This window comes from Terrapene carolina, unplaced genomic scaffold (assembly GCF_002925995.2).
Source record: "Terrapene carolina triunguis isolate 2854851 unplaced genomic scaffold, T_m_triunguis-2.0 Scaffold53, whole genome shotgun sequence".
Taxonomy (NCBI): Eukaryota; Metazoa; Chordata; order Testudines; family Emydidae; genus Terrapene; species Terrapene triunguis.
Window position 1 is genome coordinate 8,584,332 of NW_020664404.1, and position 17,753 is coordinate 8,602,084.

Genomic DNA, 17,753 nt, shown 5'->3' on the forward strand with positions numbered 1-17,753 from the left:
TTTTTTTTTTTTTTTTGCAAAGTCTCATTTGTCAAGCTTCTGCAGCTGGCTGGCAAGAGGGGATGGAAACAGAGGACGGAATGGAGCTCTGAGATGAGGCCTCTTCAGACATGCATAGTTCCAAAGCAGAACCAGTGCTGGGTTTCTGGGAGATGGGATGGGGAGTTGGAAGAGGAGAAACTACTTCAAGTCTCTGCAATACTTTTGCACTGGGAGCAGGGGGAATATTTAAGCCCCTCCCTCTCTCAGACATGGCTTTGAAGGCCACAGTTCTTTGCGCTCGTCTGTTACAGTGCAGAAGTGCAGGAGCCCCTCTCGCACCAAATGCTGTGGTTGTGGCATGATGCTTTGCTGGGAATGAGCTCTACTTTCTTTCCAGAGCTGCCCAGCACTCAAAGGCCTATGCTTAGAGGTCTCTCTCCCCCTCCTTCCTTGGGATACAAAGAACAGAAGTGAAGGGGACTGTGAGGTTTAAATGCTTAGCACTGAAGGTTGGTTCACATACTGTGTTTATACTTTAAAAGCAAAAATCCTGGCCGCCCCGGCTCTGATTGAAGGTGGAATCTCAACATGCCCAAGATAACTGCAGCTGGTGATGGTACACTCCTCCCCTACTGTCAATGCACGATTACCACCGCTCACACACTGCTACCCATTTACAGCACCACTCGGCGCAACAGGAGCTAGTTAACCTCTGAATTAAAGAGGAAAAGCCAGGACAGGGAAGGTTACAAGATGAACATCAATTAAGGGGGTAATTAACACCCACTCTCCCCAATCTGTGCTGCTGCTCACCCCCTCGCCCCATTAAGAACACTGCATACTGTGCTGAAGAAACACAGACCCTGGCACCAACGTTCCCATAGCAACTGGAGACTGTGCTTCGCCTGACAGCATCCTATCTGAATGTGCTTGTGTGGGATATGGAATACGTTTCCAGCAGCTCTCAGCTTGATAGAATAAGGAGGGGAAAGACCCGATAGCTCCTGCATGGGGAAGCCATGAGTCATCCAGAGAGCTCCTTCCGCCCACAACACACTGGGCTAGCGACTGCTGTCAGAGCCGCTCAGTACTGCTCATTCGAGCTGATTGTGACTAATGTGAGAGCTGGGCTCCTCCCCATCGGAGACAGCCTCATTGACTGACAATTAGCAGATGACTTGGGACTCCTGTTTAAGGAACACCCAACAATTAACAAGCTTAAAAACAAGCCCCCTCTGGCTCAACGTATTGCTAAGTCACAAGCCAATCAGAATTTAAGAAGCCAGCTGTCACCCCCAGTTATGCCCCCTGATTAGTTGAGGATGGATAATTTCGGCAGGCATGCAGCTCCAGTAACTATGGTTTCGAAGCTCCATGCTTTGCAAACACCACTTAAGCAATGCTATGGTGAGCCTCCAGGTTTGAAACAGAAACTAATCTTTTTCTTTGAGGAGTAAGGGCAAAGAGGGTCACAGCAGAAGCTGGTAGGGCTGAAGTGCAACCTGCTTTTAAAAAAAAACACCTCAGAACAGGACAGCGTTTCATGAACAAATGCCTTTTCTTTTCAAGAAAGCCAACACCAGCAACCTGGAATCCACAAGCAAAGCTTCCGTTGCAACTGGGGCAGAAACAACTTTCAGTGTTAAGCTTCCGAAGGGTGATGAGCAGAGGATACCTTGGCAGTGTCTTCTCCCACCATTACTATGGACAGGAGGGCTCCCACCTCGCCAAACATCCCCCCCCCCCAACCCGATTATTCACTAACCCCTAAGGAGGGACAGATTCATCTCATTTTGGTACCTGTCACATGGCTCTTGAACCAGAGATTCTGCTCAGAGAAGATCTCAGCCAGGTCAGAGTGTGTGCACTACACACTAGGGTAGCACACTGCACAACCAGCCAGTTTTAAAAGGAAGATGCAATGTTTAAGTCTATTCCTGCTTTGGAACAGATGCCATAGAAAGAAAGGGTATATCAAGAGGGACCCCTTGTCCCACACAGAGTAAGAAAAGACAAGCCTTCCAAAAACACTCACTTTCACAAAGCGGCAGTCATGTAAAAAAAAAATGGTGACACGTGACTAAGAGTCCATCGCTAGAACCCCCTTCTGCTCAGATGCAGTGTCCTAAATAACTGGTATGAAATTAAGTTTGTGACATATCATTAGAAGTGACAATTTAAAGGATTCCTGTGAGGCAGCTGCCTTCCTCTGGGACTGGAATCAAAGACTATGCCCACAGCATGAAGGGAAGATAGTAACATCAAGGGGCTTCAAGACAAAATAAAGAACAGGGTGCATGGATAACCTAGAGGGTAGAGTTTAACCCTGCTCATCTGCTTGGTGGCACTAGGAGATGTCATACATTTGTTCAAGTGGGAAGGGGAGCAAAAAGCAGCCAAGGCCTAGCATTTGAGTGATGCTGCTTTGATGCAATGTAATAAGCAGGAGGGGATTCAGCTAAAATGACCGATATGGGAAAGGCAGAAAGAGAGGAGTTTACATTTTGTAAAAATAAGCAACCAGGTTTGGATTTTTCAAGGTCTGTTTCAAAAATGGATTCAGTCAATGTCTGAATAAGTAAATGAACCAAACTGGGTACTTTGCTTATTTAGATTCCAACTTCAAAACACTTTACAATGTATAGAGGCCATTCTTTTGGCATCCCGAGTGCTGCATTTATAGTAGAAACCCACCATCACCTAAGGAGATCTCCTTCCCCCAACTCACTAAAGAGATGTACTATACAAACAGCCTTCAAGAATCTCTAGCCCAGATCCACTGAGTTCTCCAAGCCACTTTCCTTCTCTAAAAATTACCCTCCTCAGTACAAGCAAAGGACACAGATGTTTCCAAGAACATACGTGTTTCACAAGTCCCTCTCTGCACTGACCATTCAACAGCACAGATATTTAGGGGAAGGGGGCAACGATCAGTATGGATCACCAATCCTTCCCCATCCCATCTATCCACTTATCTGAGGCCAGGTAAATTACTCCCTCTTTCAGATGGAGTCACTGATGTTCCCTGGATGGCTCACCATCTTCCATGCAGCATACATCGTCCATACCTCCACTAGTCACTAGGTTCTTGCTTGCCTAATCCCTTATGCTGGTGTGTGTGTGTTCTGGTTGCTACTGTCTGTGGCAACACCAACACCAAGGGCTTGTCAAGACACAGTTAGTGCACGGCAAGCTGGGGTGTAAAGCCTAGTGCACTAATTGGCTACATGGACATTGCTATTGTGCACTAAATGTTCCCTAGTGTGCACTGACCTACTCCTGTTTCAATAGACTACAAATCAAAACGCACAGTGTTCTGTAAAGAACGTTTAGATGCACTTCAAGTGTTGTTTGTACTGATGGAACGATGCAAATGGTTTGCTTCAGAGTCTGAAAACCAGAAGCTTTAGAAAGAATGGCGACTAGAGGGGATGCTTTCCCATGCCCACCTTCCAGGTCATTCTAAGAGGCTTTTTGTTCTATTGGAATAAATTGGAATCCTGAAGAAAAAATAGTTTTTGGAAAGAAAAAGTTTTGGAAAATTCACACCCTTATCCCCAAGAGATAATCCAACACCCCAGCTGGAATCTGAACTATCCACTTTAACGTCACCTAGGATAAAGTCTTCCAAAAAGAGAAGGCTGGGTTTGAGCCAGTCGCTCCATGCAGCATGCCATCTTCCACAAAATCAATTGCTAAAGCAGCGGATGCAGCTAGACAATAAAAGTTGAAGAAAATAACAGCAAACTCCGTGAAGACAGTTGTGAAAACGTTTTAAAATGAAAGATGCTGCTTTTGAAAGCACAGGCTAATTTAAAACTGTACCAAAGTCAAGATCAAAGTTGCTTGGGACTCCGTGTGATTTTTTTTTTTTTAAATCCTCAGAGGTTCCCCTTCTGTGGGGGAGAAGTCAGCTGTACAGCACAACACTTCATATATGCACTAGCAATTAGATTGGTTTCTAAATTAAAAAAAAAAGATGGACTTTTTATATACTGAACATAAATTAAAAAATTACAAAATGGTCACCTTTCTTACAGAATGGATGCAAACTGGATTATGAACGTGCCTCCAGGTTAAGTTTATTTCTCCCCATCCCTATCCCACCCCAATAATAAATAAATAAAATTCATTAAGTTTTGGATCCTTTAGTGGTGCAGATTGGGCATTAGAACCATTACTAAGCTTTCTTCCCTGTGCCGTTCTTTTCCGCAGAGTTTGTTGAGGTTACCAAGTTCACCGGCCCGTCTGGGTGCATTGAATCTTTGCGCGGCGGCATGCGTTCGTTAATGCGGTCCAACCCTCTGGCTTCTTCGAAACTGCGGATCTTGTGCTGCGGTGAAAATCCACGGATGGCTAGAGTAAGGAGGGCAAAGAAGAGTCAGTCTGTGCCATAGCATACCGAAGAACAGCCTATCAGCATACACCATACTACAGAACCGAGAGTCGTGGCTACAGAGCACATGTCTGGGTAAGAAAAAGTAAGCAGCGGATCTGTGTATGATTTTGTCATTGTCTCATGAACTGGCAAAGTTATACTGGTGACATATAGAGTTGCATTATCTTTCATTAAACCAATTTTGAGGGTCCAGTTCAATTTACTCAGCAGCACCAATAAAGCCAGGGCTTATTTGCATTGTTTTCGCTTATGACTTCCCTCGCGATACAGTTTAGCGGGGGCAACTTGCAGGCCAGACATGTGCCCTGTATTCTGAAGAGTTAATGCAGTGAAATAGCAGCACACTTTCAAAGCTGAAAAACATAATACTAAAAAAACAGTGAGGACAAATCAACAAAGGGCGTTTTACTTCAACACAAAAACCACGCACTGCAACACCACAAAGAGGAGAAAGAGCTAATCCTTGGATCGGAAAGGAAGCATTTTATCTTGCATGACCAGGAGCTAAACGCATGGGACAGAGCAGATGCGTATGCTTTGTTTCTACTCAACCTTGCAGTAATTCAAGACCCTTGCAGGGACTGCCCTGCACAAAGCATTTAGCTAGTTTGTTTTACAATAGATTTAAGTAAAAGGTTTTGCTTCAAGCGTTTTTAAAGATTAAATTCTTTCAGATATTGTGATCTCCAAATAGTGCGGTTTTACCCAATGTAAATCCGATGAAATTGTGAAGGAGAATGTAAGTTTCCAAAGCAGTAATTTCATTACTCTGGTATTTAACTGCAGAGAGGGTATTGCCTCTCCACACTGTGCTCACTCCACCCGAAGGGAAGGCAAAGGCTGAGATCAGATCCCAAGGAGCCAGGATAGCAATAAATACAATCAAATATTTCCTATATGGTTTTGGTCAACTGTTCTTGCAGCCTTCAGAAACATATTGTCAAAGGCCTGAGCTGAGCAACAATCCATCCAGTGATGAAGTTTCAGGAATCAACACTAGGACCTTGATGAGACACCAGAATTCTCAGTCTGGGATCCTGCTACAGCAATACAGCAGTCCCAGATGCCCAGTCTTATGAAATTAAGCATCCCAACTCATCTCTGTGACATCAAGGCTGAGACAGATCTGAGATAGCCCAATATTTTATTTATTTTCCCAGAAGGGGCCAATCCTCCCCCATTTTTGGTGATGCAAGAGTAAAAAGCTTTCATACTGCTGATAAAGCTCCTTAAAATTAGCAGACAAACATGATTGAGTCTCTCGCAGGATTCTAGCCATACCTTCCCGTGCCTCTACCGCTTCTACTGTGGCTGTAATACAGGAGGAACAGTGGCATGCAAAAATGAAGACAGAAAAGAGTGAGTGAACTAACATTATTGCTGCCATTACAGAGACCCACAACCTTCCCCGCCCCAGTAAGGACCATGATGAAGATCAGTTGGCAGAGAAGGACTGACAGGAGCTAGATACAGAAGGGCTGGAAGGGGATTTCACTCAGCTGGGATTTCCAGCTGAGGATTCAAACTTCAGGCTGTTTGGGAGCCTCCTTCCTCTTAGTGGCATGAACTTCACCATACATGTCAAACTACTGAGTCTACAACAGAGTAACAAAGCAACTAACAGGGCTGGCCTTTCAGCACCTCCTGGGCCAGGAGCATGTGTCCCCCATTATAGCGATGGGGCTGGTACCTCCTGGACTGAAGAGTGTCCCGTTTCCATTAGTTTGCAAAGCCAACCTTTAATGGGCACCTGCTATCGCCTTCAGCTTAGTGATGCTTTGGGAAGGAGAGTTCCATGGATGGAACTCACTGCCTCATGGAAATTGCAGTGCACAAACCTACCTGTGGCAGAAGTGCCCTTGTCACTTAAAGAAGAAACTGACCTTAACCAACAGGTTGGCATTTGGACAGGAGGGGAAGCAAAGGGGGTTGGCTCCTTTTCTGGGAGTGAAGTGCTGAGTAGCACAGTAACTAGGCTGTTCAGCTCCTGATGTCTTGAAGTAGAACACAACACAGGCAGATATTTCAAACCTACTTGGCTTCAACTCCTCCCACAAAAAGGGTTACTAAGCAACAGGACACAATAAGGTTTCAGCAATGTCATGTCTCCCTCTGCCCCTGGAACTACTGCGATTGTCAACGTGCTTGTGCTAGTAACCCCTGTCAGAACACCTGGTAGCAGGGCATTCTCAGTGGAGGGACCTTAACTGGAATCTACTTCCCCTTTAGGCTTGAAAGTGCCTGAGATTGTTAAATCCTTGTGGCATAATGCACAGGTCATGTGTTCGGGCTTCCAGACAGAGGGTGAGGAAGGGGTAGCGTTGTGCGTTAACATCGTAGCTCTGGCTTGAGGACCATTAGTTGACTCTTGTTAATCTCATGTTATTAAAGATCTGTAAAAGGCTCAGAGACGGTGAGAAGGGGAGCAAACCAACGCCCAGCCTCCCCGTCCTGACAATGAGGGCGCAAGATGACCCAATACAACACCGAATGCTCACAGCTTGGTGTGGCCATTATCTGTGGAATGCATGACAGAACAGGGGGGTTTCCAGAGTGGTCTTTGAAGGAGGTCATTCGGTGCATGTTCCAAGCATATGGGTAGCATGGAAGGCAGCATGAAGTTAGGAGTGGACAAGAGGGTCAAGGAATGACGAGGAGAGAAGCATGGGGAGGGCATAAGAAGCAAGACAGTGCTTAGGAGCTGAGCATGGAGATGCAGGTAGCAGTGGAGTTATGGATTGCCTTGAAGGTGAGAAGCTCAGACTTCATGCAGAAGAGGGGAAGTCAACAGAGACTGAAGGAGAAGAGGGAGAACAGGGTAAGAGCAGCAGGAATGATCTAATCGATCTGCCATCTCTCTCACTATTCTGATTAAACCACAGAGCTCATTATGAAGCTGTGCAAAGCTAAAATCCTTTACTTCAGGTCAAAGCGTGGCTCTTTGGAAACTTTGGGATGTGTCTGCATTGCACCTCACCTCTGAGGAGGTGGGGGTTCTGGGGAGAGGAATAACCTAAAAAAGCAATAGACAGAAGTCTGTGTCCTAAGCTTGTTTGCACCTCTCCGGTCTAGAACATGTATCATCCTTCAAACTAGAGCTTCATAAAACAATGTTACATGACTAAGCCTGGCTCTAGTCTTTTGTATCCCAAGGTTATCAGAGCACGTTCAAGATGAACACCTGCTTTCTCACCTACTGACTTTCTATTCTCATGCCCGTAGCTTAATTAGTGTGACAGAAATCACATTGGACAGATCGTAAAGTAAACTCGCACATCTCCTTGGACAAAGAAAACCTACAAAACTTGGGAAGATGCCACATCCTCCAAACCCAATAGGATCCTACAGCAATTCTCCTCTCACGCACACATGAAATATTTAATCAAAGCCAGCCAGTCCCAGAACAAACCTCTTTCTGAGACATCAGGAAACCATCCAATGCTGATAGGAAGGGAAAGCAGGCCGATTATATGCCAGTACTGAAGGGCTGGCAGCAGGAAAGGATTAAAACACTAGATTACAGGATTCCCTCTGGGGACACATGTTACGATAACTCATTCCCTGACCACCAGCCAATCACCACTCCCTGTGGCCTGAAACACTCTACTTATGTGAGGTTTGATCAATGCCACTCTCAGAACGTTAATATAATTTGAGACTGATTGGTGGGAAGCCCAGGTGGGGAGCAACAAGTGTACTTGCCAAAAATAGAGAGGAAGTAACAAGCATACAGGAAAGCTACTCAAACCCAATGGACCAAGTCACTAGGACTGCCAAGTTTGAACATTAAAAACAGACTTGAGAGAATTAACTTATTTCAAAGTAAAAATAGAAGTTTCCCCCTCCTGGAATCAGAATATTAGGGTTGAAAACAAAGGGATTTAGTTTGATAAAAAGAACTAAAAAGCAGACTCATTTATCATACTATTCATGTACATTGGTACACAGCAGCAGCAGAGTAGCTGAAGCAGAGAATGCCTGGAGGCAATGTTAAGGGGGGAGGGGAGGCACAACCCTTAAGAGTTGTTATAACAAACGAGATGATACACATGCTTGAAGCCTGATTCTGTTCAGTCTCAACCCTTGCTACCATTACTGACCACGAGATTATACTAGTATCTTAGAAAAGACCCCCTACCCCCACCCCAGTTTGTATCAGTTTATACCAGGAGTTCTCAACCTTTCCCTCCTACGACCCCACACAATGGTCCTCCCAAGAATCCTTTCCCCCATTCCCATCGTGCTGCAGGGGAGGAACTGTAGGAACTGGCACAATGGTTTATGGTGGCACCCGAAGGCCAGATATTTCAGTGCCAGCTCTGCTTCAGCAGAACACCAGATAGGGCGAATAGAGAATCATGACTCCTCCAAACAAGTGCTGGTGGCTCCCTCACGCGTCCCAAACCACACGTCGAGAAGCACCTATGTACATGTGTAACACTGGAGCAGGAGATTCAGTGAGCTCCATGCACAGTGTAAGGGTTATTTCGCATGTACTCACCAGTCTGTAGAGTCTGCTTTCCCCCTGAGAGGACTCCCAGGGGCAGAGTACCTGTGGGAGTCAGGCCCTTGAGAGTCAGCACGCTCTCACTCTCCTCTCTGGAAAAAGGATGCAGAAGGATGGATTACTCTTACCAAAGCCAGCCTTTAGGCAAGAGGGTTACAGCCAGAGGCATGATCACTAAAATATTCCTTCCCTCATAGGGGAATGCTACATACTTACCTTTGGGTAACCCTCAAGCCTAGGTCTGTACTATCTTGGCAGTAAACTGTTAAAGGTGATCCAAACAGCTTACATTTGATGTCTTTTTCTATCAGGAAGTTTAATACAATGTTGTAGGTTGAGGTGCTCTGTTTACTAGGATGACGTGCAGCAAAGCCAACATCAAGGCAATCACTGCCCCAATATACCTCTACCCCGATATAACACAAATGAGGATATAACGCGGTAAAGCAGTGCTCCAGGGGGGCGGGGCCGTGGCCGCGCTCTCCGGAGGATCAAAGCAAGTTCAATATAATGCGGTTTCACCTATAACGCAGTAAGATTTTTTGGCTCCCAAGGACAGCGTTATATCGGGGTAGAGGTGTACTTCCTTGTTTACATGAAATGCATCTGATCTGGAGGGATCCCTACTATAGGTCTAATCTTCTCTGTTTATGAGGATGCTAGCTTTGATGGGATGGAGGTTTTTGTAGTCCCCGAAGAACAGGATTGACCATCAGCTTTGCAGCACCAGACACAGATACATGGGAGCAATTTTCCCAAACCCAGACCCCCCCATTTTGATATAGTTTTGCAGTCTCTCTCAGCTGGATTCCTGCCTGCATACTACCACCTTCACTCATACAGGTCAGAGAGAGGAGCAACCCCCAGTACCCAGATTGCACATTAAGCTCAGACACAAAACAATCCCACGTTGCCTTCTTACCGGAGAACTGAAAAAACACGCGCCATCTTCCCAATGGCTCTGATCTTATTCCTGATTATCTCCTTACGGACTGTCGTGCCTGCTTTGAAAGAAAAAAAAATTGTGTAAGAATTTCCTGCCCCCCTTTTAAAGCCACAGGTAATGTCAGTATGCACCATTTGTCTGGCTCTAGAAAAGAGAAATCATGGATTACAAATTCACAAGTATGTTCTCTAGAAAACAGTCTATTTGGAGGGGGTAGGAATGGAAATGAGGATGGTGACACTGACAAAATGACACACAGAATAAAGGTCTAAGGAAAGAGTAGAACCACCAGAAGAATGGATCACACACTTCTTGCTTGAAGCAGCAGATCTTTACTCGACAGGTCAGATCACATTACACAGAATGTAACACAAATGACCCAGCCATGTAGACAGCTTGGTAAGGCAGACAACGGACAAATCTGACTGCTGATGAATACCTTGGAATGCTGGGCTGTGCTTGCAGAAGAGAGAGTGGTCACACAAGCATCACCTCTGGCATAAACACACACAGTGAATGGCTGGCTGGAGCCTTGCAACTCTGCTTTGACCCTCACTCAAACACAGTGAGGTAGATGTACTCCCCTTTTATTACACACACTGGGAGAAAAGCATGGAAGGTGATTGATGATAAAATAGGATAGACACATCTCCTCTCAGTTCAGACTCTTCAAATGGCACTATCACACATTAGAACAGTACAAGCCACACTGGAGATCGAACATGCACCAATGGTTCTGCCATGCACTAGGTGGCTGCATTAGGAAGTCAAATAGAAATGTGACCCCATCTCAAGTTCCTAGAGGAACGCAGCAGGGTTAAAAAACACACAGCGCTTCTGTTAAAGCTGAAAGGGGGATGGAGAGCCTCCTCAACTAGTCAGCTATTCAAATCCACTCCAAGGAATCTGCTGGCACAGGCAGTGAGAATTAAGCTTGTAGCAAATTCTAGCGGGGTACCTTTCTGATAGCTTGAAATGTAGTGATCTTCAGGGAGAGGAGACACCAAGAAACAAGGAGATGAAGACAGAGATAGAAGAAACAAATTTAATTTTCATGGGAGGGAGGGGGAAAAAAAATAATCAAAAATGAAATTCAATGGGAGAAGCGGGTTAAAGTCTTGACCTGTTGATAGAAGTGGCACCTTGTTACATTATACCTCTCCTACTACTTCCATGTCGCATTTACTTTATTTTCTCTCAATACTTTTCCATTTATCAAAATGTATGTATTGCCCCACCTGCATTCAGCTTCCTTCACACATCATCACTTCAAAAATCACTAATCAGGACCAAATAATTGGCTGCTATTTCTGGAGCTAGTATGAAAAGGAAGGACAAATTGGCCCAGTGCTTGAGTGTTAAAGTTTAGATCTAGCAGGGCAGAGTAGCAGCGGAAAGACGGTCTACACAGTAAATTGGGTAATAATGTTTGAGTGAGAAAAAATAACATGGGGAATAGTCCCATGACCTGGTAATGCCAGGAAATCACTCTTCAGAATATCTAGTGCAGGGGTAGGCAACCTTTCAGAAGTGGTGTGACAAGTCTTCATTTATTCACTCTAATTTAAGGTTTCGCGTGCCGGTAATACATTTTAACGTTTTTAGAAGGTCTCTTTCTATAAGTCTATATTATATAACTAAACTATTGTATGTAAAGTAAACAAGGTTTTCAAAATGTTTAAGAAGCGTCATTTAAAATTAAATTAAAATGCTGATCTTACGCCACCAGCCTGCTCAGCTCGCTGCCAGCCTGGGGTTCTGTTCACCTAGGCCGGCAGCGGGCTGAGTAGGGCCTGCGGCCGGGACCCCAGACCTGGGGGTGGGTGTTTCAGGGGTCAGGGCAGAAGGCTGGCTGTGTGTTGGGGTGTGGGGGGTTCAGGGCAGAGGGATGGGGTTGTGGGGGTGCAGGGCAGAAGGCTGAGTGTGGGGGGGGTTCAGGGCAGAGGGATGGGGCTGTGGGGGTGCAGGGCAGAAGGCTGGGTGTGTGTTGGGGTGGGGGCGGTTCAGGGCAGAGGGCTGGGGGATGTGGGGGGTGCAGGGCAGAGGGCTGGGGTGCTCGGCTCGTGGGGGTGCTCCCAGCCCCCTGCCCTGAGCGGCTCATGGCAGGGGGCTGGAAGGGATATGCCCTGTTCCACCCCCTTCCCCCAGGCTCCATCCCTACCTCCCTCTGCCTCCTCTACGGAGCTGTGTGCACGCTGCCGCTCTTCCCCCGCCCCCTCGCTAGGGCCATCAGCTGATAGGCCAGGGACAGAGAGGATGCAGGGCCGGAAAGCACCACACTGGGGGAAGAAGCGGGGGAGGGGGGAAGCTTGGCTGCCGCGGAACCAAGCTTCTGCCTCATGCCCTCGCAGGGGAGAGTGGTGGGCGGGGGGGGGCGGCTGAGGGCCAGGACCACGGCAGGGAATTGTGTGCCGCTCAAAATCGGCTCGCGTGCTGTGTTTGGCACGCGTGCCGTAGGTTGCCGACCCCTGATCTAGTGCCACTAATAAGTACAACCCTATGCACTTCACTGTCACTGGATTGCAAGGGGACAAAGTTTGGTATTTGGTTCTAAAGTGGATGCCAATCTCTCTGAATTTAGCTTTAAACCATTCCCTCACCACTGTTAACAGCCCAACTTGTAATAAAGGTTGTTACCTTCCAAAGTTTCATCACCATCTGAAATCAACTCATCATCAGAGCAGATGTTGAGGATGTTGACCAGCATCTCTGTGACTGCAAGAAGTAGTGACAAATAGGTAGGAAGATTAGAGGGGGCTGGCGCTTACACTGCTCAAGGGGGGAGGGTGAGCTGGATTGAACCAATGATATCAGTCATTTACACATTTGAAGAGGGAGCCCAAAGATATTTTATAGCTACATTCTGCAGCATTTTTTATTGCAAAGGATCCCAAAACACGTTGGATTAGATACTTGAGACCCTCTGTCACAGAGGTGGGTGCAATCTGAGCATTGCACAGAATGCTGCACAACTGCATGGGAACTAGTCAGGGAGTGGGGTATCCATAGTGTTCATGCAGAAGAGATTGGGTCTCAGTTAAGGTCCCTTCCCAATCCTCCTTCACTCCCCCCACCCCACAAAAACTGCATAATACGCCATCTGTTTCAGGGAATGTTGGCTCTTCTGGGATTTCAACCTTTGGTTCCACAGAGTAAACATTTTAGACCTTTAAGCTATCCCCAAAACCTAAAGCCCTGAATGAGAATCTAGACTAGTTGGGAGAGGACAGCGCTCCTTTGTTAAGAAGCTGGAATTTTGGCAAAATCTGGGTTTTTTTAGGCAGCTGTACCTTATTAAAACTGAAATCAAAACCTCTCCTTGACTGTGGTGAATGCTCTTTCTGATAGGCCACACATCTACATGATATTTACCTCTTTCTTTATGTAGCATGGAAGATGTCAGCACAGTTGGGGGAATTACCTAATCAGGGCTGGTTCACAGGTTATCAGGGCTGGTTCACAGGTTATCAGGGGGGAGGGATAGCTCAGTGATTTGAGCATTGGCCTGCTAAACCCAGGGTTGTGAATTCAATCCTTGAGGGGGCCACTTAGGGATCTGGGGCAAAAATCAGTACTTGGTCCTGCTAGTGAAGGCAGGGGCTGGACTCGATGACCTTTCAAGGTCCCTTCCAGTTCTAGGAGATAGGATATCTCCATTAATGTATTTTATTTATTTATTTACAGTACAAAAATATTGTGAAACAGGGACCATTTTATTTAACTTCTTGGTAATGGCAAAGCAGACCTTCTTCGCCAAAGAAACTTAAAATCTGAGGAACTTTAGACATCAGAGTTCTACTACTGTACAATAGGTCATGGTAAGTCTGAACTACTTATCAATGTCATTTTACACTGCCAAGCTGTACCACATATTTAAAACTTCCTAGATAATCCCCCGATTTGATATTTACAGATATTTAGTTACCCTCAGGGGGCTGTTAACACATACAGTGCTCTGATTGGTCACTGTTTAGGCCAAACAGAAATCTGAATGCTTTATTTCTTACCCTTTTCCCCTACAAAAGGTAAAGACCATGTGAAGACATCCATGAAGTTTGGAAGCCAGTAGGGGTGTGGAGAACAGTTGAACTGTCTGATGTTCATGACATTGTTTTCATATTTCAGCACAGCAGCTAAAAAAGAATAGAGAGAGAATGTGTGTATGCAGGCACGGTGAGCTCTGAGGCTCAAAGACTGTCTCCCTCTAGGTTTGTTCAGCACTGAGCATTAGTGATCACACAATGACAACTAGTTCAATTTGTGCAGCACCAAACTACTACTTATCTAGAATTAAGAGGCTTAAGTGGTATTTTCAGTTTATCAACTACAGGGCATGAAGTTTTAGACATTTCACAATAGCTCATCTTCCAAATAGCTTCTCAGGACAATATAATGAGACTCTAAAGAAAAAGTACACTCTCCTCAGAAGCTTCAAACGGTCACCTCAAAGAAACCATGAACTAGAAACTCTTGGTCCCAAGTTAAGGTTAGAAAGATAAGTGGAAAGTTTCCCTCACTCCTTATTTAATATCAGAAGGGTTAAAGTTTATGAACATGGACAGCAACTGCATGTTACAGCGGCGTAGTCACTATTACTGGTGAGTTGCCATTACCGGCATGTATGTCATTCTCCCAGGGCTTATAACTTGACAGTTTAGTTGTAACAGCATGCAAACTGTCATCTTAGAGGGGGACACTTTAATAACCAGTTAAAGCCAGGTAAGCCATTTCTGGCTCAGAGTGCGAAAGAAGGGGTCTTGTTTAAGTTTGCTACTTAGTCCAGTTTAGACAAAAAAAAAAAAATGCTTTAGCTTTTAGTTTTAGAAACAAGATCTGCAGCTGCTTTTAGTCCTCCGTGTGGTTCTAATTTCACAGCAATGCTCCTTTTCCCAATGCATGTCAATATTCATTTAAGGGCCCCAGATGACATGGTATAAGATGACATTCCCACAGATATCAGAATCAGAGGTGAAGGCCTATTAAGTACTCTTGGCCAAGCAGTTTAAGATTGTTCCCTCTGAAGCATACACTAGGGCTGTGTCCAGAGTAACTGATTGCCACCAACTCCTCTTCAAGACTATTCCTCTGCCCTCCACATCAGGCTCTTAGGAAAGAGTTCCTGCTCTCAGCCTAAATTTTACCTTTGCTCATTTTCATCCCATTATTTGTATTTATAACCACAATGGACTATTCTGAACAATTTTCTTCTTCCTTCTCCTTCGTGTTTACATATGTCAAACGCTTCTAGCTATAGTGTGTCCTGTGGACCCACTGACCTGATGATGTCAGTGAAACAGTGCGTGGCTTCAGTAAGCAATGCCACAACAATTTGCTGCCAATTTGAATGCAGCTCCAAAGCTAATAGCAGAGCTACTTTTCATTCAGTGCCACCACCCAAAAAAGGAAAATAATGTGATGCTGAAGTATCTAAGTTGAACTGACTAAAGGAAAGAAATTCAGAACCAAAGCTACTAACTCCATGGTTTATTTATTCCTTTGTGCACTGGTGCTGCAACACATGGGTTGGAATAGGGTCAAGTCATACACAGAGTGGCAATCTTCACTATGAGTTTACAGGCTTTTGTCAAACTGACACTTAATGAAGCTCTTTTGGATTCAACACTAGCTTATCCCAGGCACACACCACATTGAAGATGAGATGTTTTCTTAGGGTTCCATCAGACCACTGTGGCAGATAAAAGAGAATACTAACTTCAGGGATCTTGAGGAGCCTGTTTTGAGCTGTTCCACCGTCTTCCCCAGCTGTCACTTCCCAGACACCCACCTCCCCCTGAAAGCTGAGAACCAGATGAGTGGGAGTAGAATCATATCAGCAGGTCAGGCCAGGCTGGAAGAGAGGGGTAGCAGCACACAGCAGCTAGCATGATGCAGTTGGCTCAGTGGCTAGCATGTTCTGGCTCACAGGCTGTGCACACACCTAGGGAAGTGGAAGAGGTTTCATTCAAATGAGAAGGATGGAGTGAACTGGGGCTACTGCTAACAAAACAGGAGGAGGAAGTTGGAGAGGGGTTTCCTAAGGGTTAATATTCAAACAGCACTGGCATCCAAAACAACTGCAGAGACATAGCCTTGCCAGCCTTACCCTTGTTGTTATACACATCTAGGTAATTTGGTGCAGAGAAGATCGTGATTAGCGATGGAAAGCCTGTTGTCTGGCTTTTCCTGTACATTCGGTACCTAGAAGGCAGGACATGGTGTTAGCATTCTGGTCTTGCTAAGGGTAGAAAAACTGAAAAAACACTCTTGCACAGTCCTAGCACTGCAGCACTTACCCGGCATCCTGGGCTTCATGAGCTCGGATTACAGATAACAAACTATTGTTTTGCAAAAATTCACAGACTGCAGGGTAACTAAAGAGAAGAGTTTTAAATACATTAGTAGGTAGCAAAGACAAAAATCCTCCCTCCTCTGGGGAGGCAGGAGAAATGAGAACACAGAGAGTTAATGGTCTCGTGAGCTTTGCAATTAATCTTTAAATGATAGCACTGCACATAGTTGTGGGCTGATTTCAGATGTGCTGAGCATCTTTGGATAGGTCTACCCTACAGCTGGGAGTGAGCCCCCAACCCTGGCTGGCAGACTGACGCTTGCATGGCTCAAGCTAGCATGCTAAAAAACAGCAGTGTGGACGTTACTACACCAGCGGAGGCTTGCACTAGCCGCCAAGCTCAGACCGACCTGCTCCTCTGGCTTCAAGTTTAGGTGGCTAGCGTGAGCCTCAGCCAGTGCAGCAACATTCCCAATGCTATTTTTAGCATGCTAGCTAGAGCCCTGCAGTCACAAGTCTGTCTACCCAGGCAGGGAAGCTCACTCCCAGCTGCAGCGTAGTCACACCCTTCAAAGCCAATGAAAGCTGCAAGCGCCCAGCACCTCTGAAATAAGGCCACAACTATGTACAGTGCCATCTTTTAAAGATTAATCACAAAGCACATTGGAAACAGTAGTCAGTCTGGATTCCTAAGCTAAATCCCAACTAGGCAGGTTGCAAGGAGTCAAGTATAGAAAATTATCTTTTAAAATTATTTCTTTCCTTCTAAAATCCCCTTGATACCTTCTGGTCCCTGAAATTATCGCCAAAAGCACCATAACAGGTACCAGAAGTCTCATTACAACCTTAGATACTTGCGATTTCATCAAGTGATGCATCCTGGGGCAGCTTCAGGGAGTCAGGTACCACCCAAGTAGATTTCCCATAGGGGAAAAACAGCTTTAATGCAAGTTCATGCATTTCTGTGCTAACACAGACAGCCCAAGAACCTGGTAAGTAGAGGCATTTAACACAACAATTGGATTTCACTCCCTCTCTCCATTCGCTTTTAAACACTACCCAGGGCAAGTCAGAAGCCATAGTTTATCTGAGCCCCACTGAAACTCTGCTTACCTGTAGAAATAGGAGCAGCCTCGAACAGTGTTGTGAGTGAAATGCTCTAGCGTCTTCTCATTGCCGTAATCCTCTGATGGATCAGACCAGAGTAGGTCACACATCGGACCAAAGGCTGGAGGCTCTTTAAACCTGTCTAACTGGAAGGTGCACACAAAATGAGGACAATTGTGGAGGTCAAGTGGCTTTGTAACCAAGGGGTACATGCTTCTAGGCAGAAGAGCTCTGGAGATGGGCTAGTTCGAATGAATTAGGATTAGAGCTTTGGACACCTCCTCTCTTACTGAGACCAAAACTGAGTCTACTCAACAGCTCTGAGCTTCCTCCCTTTTCTTTTTCCATCTTTTGGGGAGCAAGGTCTGAGTGGCAGCCATCTGGTCACCACTTGGATGCTCATGAGTTGCCTGGCTTTCTGCCCCTGCCTGCTTTCTCTTCTCCCTCAAAACATTCAGAAGAGATCTTCACTGTGGGAGAACCGACATATACTATCTGACTTGAAGCTCCCTGGTATAACCAC

General features: G+C 45.6%; 1 protein-coding gene across 7 annotated transcripts in view; it reads right to left on the reverse strand.

The window, feature by feature from the left end:
* Positions 1 to 17,753, reverse strand: part of PPP3CC (protein phosphatase 3 catalytic subunit gamma) — a 52,506-nt gene continuing 34,753 nt past the window's right edge. For 2 of the 7 annotated variants that reach the window (XM_024197240.2, XM_024197247.2), the window contains exons 6-15: positions 17,237 to 17,376; positions 16,128 to 16,205; positions 15,938 to 16,032; positions 13,842 to 13,967; positions 12,472 to 12,549; positions 10,793 to 10,819; positions 9,811 to 9,892; positions 8,883 to 8,980; positions 5,663 to 5,692; positions 1 to 4,338 (exon numbers count right to left, since the gene is read on the reverse strand). In XM_024197240.2, the coding sequence (XP_024053008.2) occupies positions 4,163 to 4,338; positions 5,663 to 5,692; positions 8,883 to 8,980; positions 9,811 to 9,892; positions 10,793 to 10,819; positions 12,472 to 12,549; positions 13,842 to 13,967; positions 15,938 to 16,032; positions 16,128 to 16,205; positions 17,237 to 17,376 (930 nt within the window). In that variant the 3' untranslated portion in view covers positions 1 to 4,162. The remainder of the gene's footprint in view (positions 4,339 to 5,662; positions 5,693 to 8,882; positions 8,981 to 9,810; positions 9,893 to 10,792; positions 10,820 to 12,471; positions 12,550 to 13,841; positions 13,968 to 15,937; positions 16,033 to 16,127; positions 16,206 to 17,236; positions 17,377 to 17,753) is intronic. The other 5 variants (XM_024197241.2, XM_024197244.2, XM_024197242.2 and 2 more) reach the window with 5 other exon arrangements.